The sequence below is a fragment of the Hypanus sabinus genome, chromosome 7 (genome assembly GCF_030144855.1).
Source record: "Hypanus sabinus isolate sHypSab1 chromosome 7, sHypSab1.hap1, whole genome shotgun sequence".
Classification (NCBI taxonomy): domain Eukaryota; kingdom Metazoa; phylum Chordata; class Chondrichthyes; order Myliobatiformes; family Dasyatidae; genus Hypanus; species Hypanus sabinus.
In genome coordinates, this window is record NC_082712.1 from 30,481,907 (window position 1) to 30,494,383 (window position 12,477).

At 42.5% G+C, this 12,477-nt stretch overlaps 1 protein-coding gene across 1 annotated transcript in view; it reads left to right on the forward strand.

Annotated features, from left to right (window-relative positions):
* LOC132396636 (cadherin-related family member 2-like) overlaps positions 1 to 12,477 on the forward strand; it is a 143,785-nt gene that overhangs the window by 110,940 nt on the left and 20,368 nt on the right. Inside the window, exon 25 of the mRNA XM_059974351.1 lies at positions 7,893 to 7,958. Within this exon, the coding sequence (XP_059830334.1) occupies positions 7,893 to 7,958 (66 nt within the window). The remainder of the gene's footprint in view (positions 1 to 7,892; positions 7,959 to 12,477) is intronic.

Sequence of the window (12,477 nt, forward strand, 5' to 3'; positions counted from 1 at the left end):
GCCCCCTACTTTATCTCCTCCATTTTAATCATATCTGTTTAATTACCTTAACATACATTGCCACAAAAGATGTAATGTACTTTAAATGCTTGACCAAAAGCAATGCCAGGAATAGAGCCCATAGACTTTCTGGAAGGGCTTGCTTGTTCTTTGTTAGAAAAGTTGCAAAGATCAGGCGGTCTGGAGCTTTGCACAAGAAACACATTGCTGGCAGGTACAAGCAGGAGACCAACATGGCTAATCAGATATTGATCATCATCAACAGCAGGCAATCTGATCCTCACCTGATTAGGACCAGCAGGAACCAGCAACACTGTAGACGGGATTACATTCAGCTCATCTCAGTCCCCACCTAGACACTGCTAGACCGACCTTCCCTCTTGGACTTGGACTGGACCCTTCATATTGACCACTGGACTGGTTCCTCTACTCTGACCACTGGGCTGGACCCTCTACTCTGACCACTGGGCTGTTTCCTCTACTCTGACCACTGGGCTGATCCCTGTACTCTGACCACTGGGCTGGTCCCTCTACTCTGACCACTGGACTGGTCCCTCTACGCTGACCACTGGTCTGGTCCCTCTACTCTGACCACTGGACTGGTTCCTCTACTCTGACCACTGGCCTGGTCCCTCTACTCTGACCACTGGACTGGTCCCTCTGCTCTAACCACTGGGCTGGTCCCTCTACTCTGACCACTGGACTGGTCCCTCTACTCTGACCACTGGGCTGATTCCTCTGCTCTGACCACTGGACTGGTCCCTCTACTCTGACCACTGGACTGGTCCCTCTACTCTGACCACTGGACTGATCCCTCTACTCTGACCACTGGGCTGGTCCCTCTACTCTGGTCTGGTCCATCTACTCTGACCACTGGGCTGGTCCCTCTACTCTGACCACTGGACTGGTTCATCTACTCTGACCACTGGACTGGTTCCTCTACTCTGACCACTGGGCTGGTCCCTCTACTCTGACCACTGGACTGGTTCCTCTGCTCTGACCACTGGGCTGGTCCCTCTACTCTGACCACTGGGCTGGTTCCTCTACTCTGACCACTGGGCTGGTCCCTCTACTCTGACCACTGGACTGGTTCCTCTACTCTGACCACTGGGCTGGTCCCTCTACTCTGACCACTGGACTGGTTCCTCTACTCTGACCACTGGGCTGGTCCCTCTACTCTGACCACTGGGCTGGTCCCTCTACTCTGACCACTGGGCTGGTTCCTCTACTCTGACCACTGGGCTGGTCCCTCTACTCTGACCACTGGACTGGTTCCTCTACTCTGACCACTGGGCTGGCCCCTCTACTCTGACCACTGGGCTGGTCCCTCTACTCTGACCACTGGACTGGTTCCTCTACTCTGACCACTGGGCTGGTTCCTCTACTCTGACCACTGGGCTGATCCCTCTACTCTGACCACTGGGCTGGTTCTTCTACTCTGACCACTGGGCTGGTCCCTCTACTCTGACCACTGGACTGGTTCCTCTACTCTGACCACTGGGCTGGTCCCTCCACTCTGATAATTGGACTGGTGTCTCCATTTTGAATGACGAACTGATCTCCCTTCTGCTGTATGACGAACACCTGCAGCAATGAATCTGCCCTTTCCACACCCACTGATGGACTGACCTCTCAACTCCTGGTGTCAAACCAGTCTCACCATTGTCAATGATAGACTAGCTACACCATTCCTCCCATCTGAATGACCGCCTCATTCCTGCACTCAGACCGGCCTGCTCACTCCCACCTGTGATTGACCTCTCCACCATAGTTTTTAGACAGACCTTTCTATTCAGTCCCCCAACCCTGCCACTCCACTCTCAAATTTCAAACTGACATCTTTACACCAATGGTAGACTGAGCTCCTAGTGATAGAATTTTTCACGTTTCTAGAGAACTGGGAAGTGGGAGTCATCAAAACATCTCCACTCATGCACCTAATGGAGGTACCTTTATCATTCTATGACATATGTTTCCACGATAACCCAAGGTAGCTTTATTTTTCCCTTCTTTGAGATGGTATTCATTAATGATGGAGCAACAGAGGATGAGAGGTGGCCTAGTAGATGATGAGAGGCATTGATTATGTGGATAGTCAGAGGCTTTTTCCCTGAGCTGAAATAGCTAGCATGATAGGGCACAGTTTTAAGGTTCTTGGAAGTAGGTACAGAAGAGATGTCAGGGATAAGTTTTTTTATGCAGAGAGTGGTGAGTGTGTGAAATGGGCTGCCAGTGACAGTGGTGGAGGCGGATACAATAGGGTCTTTTAAGAGACTCCTGGATAGGTACATGCAGCTTAGAAAAATAGAGGGCTAAAGGTGACCCTAGGTAATTTTTAAAGTAAGGACACGTTCAGCACAGCTTTGGCCTGTCTTGTGCTGTAGGTTTTCTATGTTTCTAACTGCAGCCCCTGTGTCCTTACCCTATATGTGCCTGGCTTACGCCATTTCTAGTTATAGTTAGCCTGACTACTTATCCCAGCTATATCGTCACACTTCATGAGCAGCCTATTTGTAATGCTATAGTCTCATTGCCCAAGTCATTTTGAATGGAGGAACATCATCTAACCACCTAATGTGACATGGAAGTCATTTTCATCTTCCCTGCAAACCACAGCAGAATAAAATTACATTATCATGCTGAGATTGCAGCATGTTTACTTTACATTAGTTATACAAAAATGGGTCTGTCTGGGTCATTGCCTACAGTTTCAGGGATTTTTTTGGTGTCACACTGAAGTTACTGCATGCTCATTGATTGGCATGTCATGTGCTTCAGGCAAGGCACGATTCACGGCGTGATAACTAATCCTAGCGATTTTCAGGTTAGTGAAGATTTTCACGAGTCACGTTACAGTATTATCAAATGTGCTGAAAGACTATCCCTCATGCTTAAAACTCTAGTAAACTGAAACATACTTACTGCTTTTTGAGAGATATGACATTTATTCTTCAAATTTTAACGGAAGGGAGATGTTTATTTGATTAAGCAGACTTCAGTGTATCTGCTTTGTGTCAGTGCAGGTGGGCATGTGTCCTGGGCCCTTCTTCATTTTTGCTAACATAACCTTTACTTACCTTGATCTGTTTCAGCTGTGGTGCAGTGGTTAGAAGACATGCATCTGGTTCAGAGGATTTTGGATTCAACTCCCATGACACTGGGTCATGTAATCTGGGTTGACATTCCAGGAGTGAGTCACTGTGTGAGTGAGCGAGCAACATCTTGCAGGGCATGGGCCATTTAAAAACCATAAGTCTTCTCGGGAGTGACGAGAGCCAACAAAAAGAAAGGAGCTGTAAGTGGAGTGGCCATTGTGGGAGTGGGCTAGTGTTAGAGTGGCCAGGCTTTGGCTCGGCAGGCTTTAGCGAGAGCAGGCGTAGGGTAAAGGTGCTCATTCTTTTGGAGTCAGTTACTTGATTGTAGAACTTAAGCTTAAGTTAGAGTCAAAGGTATAGCAAGTATAAGCAGGATGGTAGTTAAGGCAGTGAAATGCTTCTCCTGTAAGATATGGGATTGTTACGTACCCAACAGTCTCCCTGATGACTACATCTGTAGGAAGTGCACCCAACTTCAGCGCCTGACTGACAAGGTCAAGGAACTGGGTTTGTCTGCTCTCCATCTTCCTCTGGTGCTCCCCTCCCCCTTTCTTTCTCACTAGGCCTCCCATCCCATGATCCTCCCCCTTCTCCAGCTCTGCATCCCTTTTGCCAATCAACTTTCCAGCTCTTAGCTTCATCCCTCCCCCTCCTGTCCTCTCCTCTCATTTCGGATCTCCCCCACCCCCTCCCACTTTCAAATCTCTTACTATCCCTTCTTTCAGTTAGTCCTGATGAAGGGTCTCGGCCCAAAATGTCGACTATGCTTCTTCCGATAGATGCTGCCTGGCCTGCTGCGTTCCACCAGCATTTTGTGTATGTTGCTGGAGCTGGATGTACACATACCCATCCAAGAGGCTGAGAACCTCATAGATGAAACTTTTAGTGAGGTTGTCACAGCCAGAGTGCAAACTTCAGATAGTAAGATGGGAGACCACCAGGACAAGTAAGAGGAGTAAGCAGTTAGTGCTTGTCAGAATTCCCCTCAGCAACAAGTACCCTTTGGCTACTGCTGGGTGGAGAATGACCTATCAGGGCACAGCAGCACCAGCCAGGCCTGTGGCATTGTCAACGGCTCTGAGGCTCAGCAGGGAAGGGTAAGGTCAGGGAGTGCAATAGTGATAAGAGACTCGATAACTAGGAGAATGGACAGGAGATCCTGTGGCAGTGAAAAAAGATACCAGGATGGTGAGTTGCCTCCCAGGTGCTAAGGTCAAGGTTGTCTCAGAATGGATGCAGAATATTCCCAAAAGCTCATGGTGCATATTGGCATCAATGACATGGGTTAAAAAAGGGGGAAGAGGTCCTACTTAGTGAATATAGGGAGATTGGGAAGAGGCCTAGAGCAGGACCTCCAAGAGATTAACACATGCTTGTCAGGGCAAGAATAAGATGATAGTCCTGATGAATAAGTGGTTGAGGATCTGGTGCAGAGGGCAAGATTTCAGATTTCTGGATCATTGGGATCACTCCTGGAGAGAGATGTACAAAAACGTTTGGTTACACCTGAATCTGAGGGGTGGGGGGGGGGGTGCAATATCTTTGTGGAGTGATAGGACTGAAGATGGGGCAGATGGTATACAGTGTCTAGTGAGACTGTGAGAAAGGGCAGGCAGAAGATAGGGCAAAATTGCAGTCAGTGAGATGAGCTGGAGTGTGACATGGAGGCAAAACCAAGAAGGATGATGAATACAGGACTGAAGGTGTTATATCTGAATGCATGCAGTATACAGAATAAAGTAGATGGTCTTGCAGCACAGTTAGAAATTAGTAGGCATGACGTTGTGGGCATCGCTGAGTCATGGCTGAAAGAAGATCCTAGTTGCAAGGATGCACATTGTATTGGAGGACAGGCAGTTAGCCTGACTTCAATGGTTGAGGAGATGTTGGAGTTCATTATTAAGGATGAGATTTTGGGGAACTTTGAGGTACATGATAAAATAGGCCAAAGTCAGCATAGTTTCCTTAGGGGGAATCTTGCCTGACAAATTTGTTGGAATTCTTTGAGGAATTAACAGGCAGGATAGACAAAGGCATGTCAGTGGATGCTATTTACTTGTATTTTCAGAAGGCCTTTGACAAGGTGTTGCACATGAGGCTGCTTAGCAAGAAAACAACCCATACTATTAAAGGGATGATACTAGCATGGATAGAAGATTGCTTGACTCAGCCGAAATGTTGAACTGTTTATTCATTTCCATAGATATTGCCTGACTTAGTGAGATCCTCCAACATTTTGTGTGTGTTGCTTTGGACTTCCAGCATCTGCAGGCTTTCTCGTGTTTATAAAGAACACATATTCTGGTTACTTTTGGTGACTAGATGTGTCCTGCAGAGGTTGGTATTTGGACTGCTTCTCTGCACATTTTTATGTCAATGATCTGGATGATGGAATTCATGGCTTTATGGCGAGGTTTGCAGATGGTGCAAAGTTTTAGGCCCATATATATAGCTAGGGTGCCTAAGACTTTTGCACAGTACTGTATAATTTTGTGTTGCACTGTACTGCTGCTGCTGCAAAAACAAAACAATTTTCATGACGTATATGAGTGATGATAAACCTTATTCTGATATGGGTCTCTATTGTGTACTGAGAGTGGGAAGGTGGCAGGGAAAGGAGAATCGTGGTTGAGAAAAGGGGAAAAGCGAGGGAAGGGTAAAGGAAGCACCAGAGAGACATTCTATAAAGATCAATAAACCAATTGGTTGGAATCAAATGATCTTGCCTGGTGTTTCAGGGCTGGTTGTGTCTGCACTCATGCCACCCCGCCCCAGCACTCCTTCTTTGCTACTTGTCCCACTTCTCAGCCACTATCCCACACCGGTTCTGCAGCACTCCAACCCCACCATTCCCAACATCTTTTGCTCCAGCCAGTGTTAAAAACTTGCTCTCCGGTCCACTTTGACAGACACAGTACTTAGTCTTAGGTACCTGAGATATATATGTGTATCTAAGGCTTCTGCACAGTACTGTAGGTGGAGAGGGAGGTGTGCTGAGGAAGCAGGGAGTCTGCAGGAGGGCTTAGACAGATTGAGAGATGGACAAGAAAATGGCAGATAGAATATAGTACAGGGAAATGTATGGGCAGGTACATTGGTAGAAAGAATAAGTAGATTATTTTCTAAATGGGGAGAAAATTGAAAAATCAGAGATGCAAACGGACTTGGGAGTCCTTGTGCAGCACTCCCTTCAAGTTAACTTGCAGGTTGAGCTGTTGGTAAAGAAGGCAAGTGCAATCTTAATATTCATTTTGAGGTGACTAGAATATAAGAGCAGGGATGTAATGCTGAGGCTTTATAAGGCATTGGCCAGACTGCATATGGAATATTTTGAGCAGTTTAGGGCCCCTTATCTAAGAAAAATATATGCTGGTATGTCCTGGAGTACTGTGTGCAGTTCTGGTCTCCATACTTGAGGAAGGATATACTGGCTTTGGAGGCAATGCAGAGGAGGTTCACCAGGTTGATTCCAAAGATGAAGGGGTTAACTTATGAGGAGAGATTGAGTCACCTGGGACTATACTCTCTGGAATTCAGAAGAATGAGGGGGATCTTATATAATTATACAAAATTTTGAAAGGGATAGACAAGATAGAAGTAGGAAAGTTGTTTCCATTGGTAGGTGAGACTAGAACTAGGGGACATTGCCTCAAGATTCAAGGGAGAAGATTTAGGACTGAGATGAGGAGAAACTGTTTTTCTCAGAGAGTGGTGAATTTCTGAATTCTCTGCCCAGGGAAGCAGTTGAGGCTTCTTCACTAAATGTATTTAAGATACAGTTAGATAGATTTTTACATAGTAGGGAATTAAGTGTTATGGGGAAAAGGAAGGTAGATGGAGCTGAGTTTACAGACAAATCAGCCATGATCTTACTGAATGGTAGAGCAGGCTTGACGGGCCGGATGGCCTACTCCTGCTCCTAGTTCTTATGTTCTTATGGAATTGGAGAGGGTCCAGAGGAGGTTCATGGGGATGATTCTGAGAATGAAAAGGTTAACATAAGAGGAGCATTTGATGGCTCTGGGATTGTACTTACTGGAGTTTAGAAGAATGAGGGGGATCTCAATGGGACCTATTGAATATTGAAGGCCTAGATATAGAGAATATGGAGAAGATGTTTCCTATAGTGGGCAAGTCTAGGAACAGATGGCACAGCATCAGATTTGAAGGATGTCCATTTAGAACAGAAATGAGGAAAACTTTCTTTAGCTGGAAGGTGGTGAATCTATGGAATTCATTGCTACGCTCGCTGTGAATACCAAGTCACTGACTATATTTAAATTGGAAGTTGACAGGTTCTTGAGTAATCAGGGCATCAAAGGTTACAGAGTGAAGGTGGGAGAATGGGTTTAAATGGGATAATAAATCAGCAATGCTGAAATGGTAGAGTAGACTTGATGGGCTTCATGGCCTAATTCTGTTCTTCTGCCTTGTGGTCTTATGGACACTTTAGCATGGTACTGATGGAATGCTCTCTTGCTGGGGATGCTGTCGATTAGCTGAGCGGTTAAGCTCTGCCTGCTCTCTTTGTTAGATATAAAAGATCCCATAGTGTTATTTTGAGGAACAGCTACATACATCCAGAATAATATCCCAAAAAAAATAAAATTCACCAGTATTGAACTCACTAAATCAGATTCTATGGTCAAATTGATGTTTGTAGGACTTGATGCATATCCAATGGTTTCTGTTCTTCAAGCATTATATAATAGTGATCAACTTCAAAGCCTGCCAATACTTAACAATGTTTACCAGTGGGGAAAGGGACTGTGTAAATATATGTCTTTCTTTCTTAAGAACCTTTATGGACGTGTATTTCATTGATAGAAAAGGAGCTGCTGTCAATCCAGATATCATTAGAGGGTAAGTGTTATATTTAATCACTAGAATTACTTTTATTACCTCTTTCAGAGAGATTAGTTGGCAGAAGCTTTGGGTCCATAAATTCCCTTTAGGCCTGTTGCTGGTCAAGCACAAATCTAAATCCCAGCCATAAAATCGATCGGCAAAAATTAAGTCTTACTTTTGTTGCAGCTGGGGACTCTTTGACTGAATGGGGATCAAGCCAATATTAAAAGAGTTTTAAGTGAAAAGTAAATAAATTTCTGTTTCAATTGAGGGGCAGTCATTTTAATAAATGTACATCTTTGCAATCATTATACTATTGACATGATTTTCTGAATCAGTTATCAACACAGTTCAGGACTATGTGAGCAGCTCAATTAGAACCCTAATTACCATCCTCAACATACATGCACTCTCTCCACCACCAGCACACAAGCAGGCTGAAGTATGTACAAAGCACACTCCAGTTACTCACACAGGCTACAGTGACAGCATCCCTTTGACCAGTGATCTGCACTGGGGTTTTCGTGTGAATAGAACCACAACCACATGTATGTTTCCCTCCAAGTTGCACACCACTAGTACTTGAAAGTACACTATATTGCTATTTTTTCTTTTTGTAATTTGTTTTTTATTGAAGTTCATCATCAAACATTTCCATAAGATGTATTTCAGACATATATAATCATATATATCACAAATCTCCACAAAGTATTTATCTGAGGTGTACACTTATAGAAAAGAGAGGAAAGAAAAAACAAGCAAAAGGAAAGAATTATGTACAAGTAGGGTGTGATCTTTTTCTTACAACATATTCATTGATTTGTGAGAATAAAATCAGGCCTATGAGGCATTATGTAGTTAAACCATTTTTCCCAGTATGAATCAAATTGTTCCAGCTTATGATTAACAGATGCTGTTATCTTCTCCATTTTGTAAATGTCCATTGTAATTTCCATCCATGTGTTTAAAGTTGGGCTCTCCTGTGATAACCATTTCCTAGTACGAATCTTCTTACCGGCCACCAACAGTATATTCATTAAATATTTATCTCTTTTCAACCATTCTTGAGGTATATACCCAAAATATTTGGTCTTACTCTCTAAGGGTATTTCACATTTAAAGATGTCTTGTAGGAGATTGTGTATCCCCCTCCAATAGTTTTTTGATAACAGGGCGGTCCCAAAAAATATGATGATGATTTGCATTTTGATTTCCACAATTTCTCCAGCAAACAGGGAGGTTACTAACAAATTGGGATTTCTGAGAGGGTGTAATAAAATATCTTATCAAGTTTTTCCATCCAAGCTCCCTTCATTTCTGTGAACTGGTACACTTCCATTGATACCTCCATATTGTTGTCCATTCTTCCTCAGATATAATTATCCCTCCTTCCTTCTCCCATTTTGTTTGAATGTATGAAGTTGAATGTGTTTTAAGATTTGACAACCCCTTATACATGCTTGAAATGATTCTACTACCATTATCTGAATTATATGCTTTTCTGAAGAGTTCTATCAAGCATGTATTTGCCTTGGTTACATTTTTAAGTATCTTTTTAACATATTGTCGCATCTGTAAATACCGACAAAAATCTTGTTTTTCTAATAATTGTTTCTCTTTAAGCATTTCAAAACTGAACAGTTTTCCTTCTTTCATTAAGTTGCAAAGAACTGTTATTCCTTTAGCTTTAAATCTAGCATCCAGTTTATTTGGTGTAAAATCCGAGTCATAAGCACACCATTTAAGAATTGCAATATCTCCCTCTAGATTATATTCTTTTATAGTAGTTTTCCATATTTTAAGAGTCAATTTCACCCATGGGTTATCAATAGTATTTATCTACCTTTGCAGGTTGTTTGGGATGGGAAGTAATGGCCACTGGGTCAATCCCATTAGGCCTAATTAGTAGAAAAACCTCCTCCTGGAGGACTGGAAGTGGTTTGAAGAAGGTAGCTCATCACCAACTGTTCAAGGACAGTGAAGGCTTCTAATTTGAGATTATGATTCCTCAATAATCAATCTCTTTTTTTTAAAAAAAAACAGCATTTACTAATCAGACTAATTGAATCGAGTCTTGGAAAACAGTGAGTAAAATCACTCTGAGTGACATAGTTGGAGATGGGAGTAACACTTGACTAAAAGCACATGTTCCACATGGAGACTATTATATATACTCTGAGCTGTATGAGATATGTGTTTCTTAGTGAAAATTGTCCTGGTTCTTTTCGGGGTGATTGCAGCAGCTTCTGCCTTCCCATTCAGCAGTTCAAGGATACAGTTAAAATTGGCATAAACAACTTATTTCTTTTTTAGAGATACAGCATGGTGACAGGCCTTTCTGGCCCTTGGAGCCCACACAACCCAATTACACTCATGCAGCCAATGAACCTACTAACCATGTATCTTTGCAGTGCATTGATTCAGGTGCAGTCTGATCTGCTGGGTGTCAAAAGATAGTGCCATTATATTGTTTTATTACTAGGTCATTTTCTCCTTGAAAACTGAGGCACTCCACCATCTGTTCTACACCACCTTACAATACTGCATTAAAAAATTAATGCCTTGTAGTTTGTCATGGCTGTGATGAAACACATTAAAGTCCTGTGGGGAAAATGGTTCAGATCTTAAAACAAAAAGCTGTCACAATGAAGTGTACAGATAGCAAGATATTTGCAGAATTGAATTGAGTAATATTTCCTTTGTAATACTAAACTGTTTTTTTTGTTTTCGTCCATGTGTTTGTAGGGAATCTGTCAGCAATCAATAAAGCTTGGGCTGTGAAACAGTCAAAGCTGCTTTTGCATTTGCCTTGAAATCTGGAATTGTCTTCTTTCAGTGTGACATTTTCAATTTATCTAGAAGTCTGCATTATTCTTGTTTTTTTGAGATTCTGTTTACCTTGATATTTTGGGGAGGCTCTAAAGCCAAACATGGATACAAAGGGGTAAGAGGTCTATAGAGGATTACAGATGAAATGCCAGTGAACACAATTAGTAGCAATAGTTATCATGCACTGAGGTGCTAAATGATCACATGTATTCTATGGTGTCAAACCAGTTAGAGGAGATGTATATTAGGGAACAAGACATTCTCAATCTTTCTCATGCTGGCCCACCAGTTCTGATTCACAAGAATACTTAATGTTACCAAGCAAATGTGTGCCAAGGAATCAGCTGAAACCTTTACTCCCATGAGTAATTCCTTAGGTATCATCTGCATTCACTTCCCAGCATTGATATGGAATTGAATGATGCTTATGATGCTCTGGATTCATTTTAAGGCTAACTTCCTAAACCAACTGCTGAGTGAAAGAATTAATCATTTGTCAAAAGAAAAATGAATTGTGCTCTAACAATTATTTGTTGTCAACACAATCACAAATTAAATAAAACTTGAGGACGGAATTCCCTTGGCATGTAGAATCAAGATAGTTACAGCCCAGAAAGAGGCTGTCAAGTCTACAATGAATTGAATTGACTTTATTTCTTGAATCCTTCACATACATGAGAAGTAAAAATCTTTACATTATGTCTCCGTCTGATTGTGCAATTTGCAATTTTCAGTAATTTGTAATAAATAGTATATACAACAGGGCAGTCAATATAGCATAGAAATGCAATTAACTCAGCGTGAATTAATCAGTTTGATGACCTGTTGGAAGAAGCTGTCCTGGAGTCTGTTGGTCTTGGCTTTAATACTGCAGTACCGTTTCCTGGATGGTAGCAGCTGGAACTGTTTGTGGTTGGGGTGCCTCAGATGCCCGATGATCCTTCAGTCCCTTTTTCTGCACCTGTCTCTGTAAATGTCCTGAATAGTGGGAAGTTCACATCTACAAATGGCCCATTGTGGAGCAATTTATTGTGAGCAGCAAATTTCTCTTGAAGTCCTTTCACCCTTTCTATTTTATTGAGAATCAGTGCAGAATAGGCCCTTCCGGCCCTTTGAGTTGTGCTGCCCAGCAAACCCTGATTTAACCCAAGCCTAATCACGAGGCAAATTACAGTGACCAACTAACCTCCCAACTGGTGTGCCTTTGAATTGTGGAAGGAAGCTAGTGCACCAAAAGGAAACTTACATGGTCACAGAGAGAACATACAACTCCTTACAAACAGCACAAGGAATTGAACCTGGATCACTGATACTATAAAGTGTTGTGCTAACCACTTGTATCTACCTAGACCAGCAAAATAGTGACTCTCAAATATTAATTGAATTTCCATGCTGTATCTCTAAATAAAAATGAATGATGAATGCAAAGAGTTACATTTCAGTAGAAATGGTTTGAGAAGCATCATAAATAAAAGGAACAATTCTAAAAGGGGCACATGACCGGACAGATCTGGGGACTATGTATATATTTCCTTCAGAATGCCTGGACAAATAGTTCAAAAAGCATTTGCTAGGCTTAACTTTATGCACAGAGGCACAGAGCATATAAGTAAGGGCACCTTTAAAAAACATTGGCAAGTATTTTGCACACTCCTATGCACTCTTCATTGGGGAAGTGGAAAAACTTTGGAAACTGTGCAGAAGA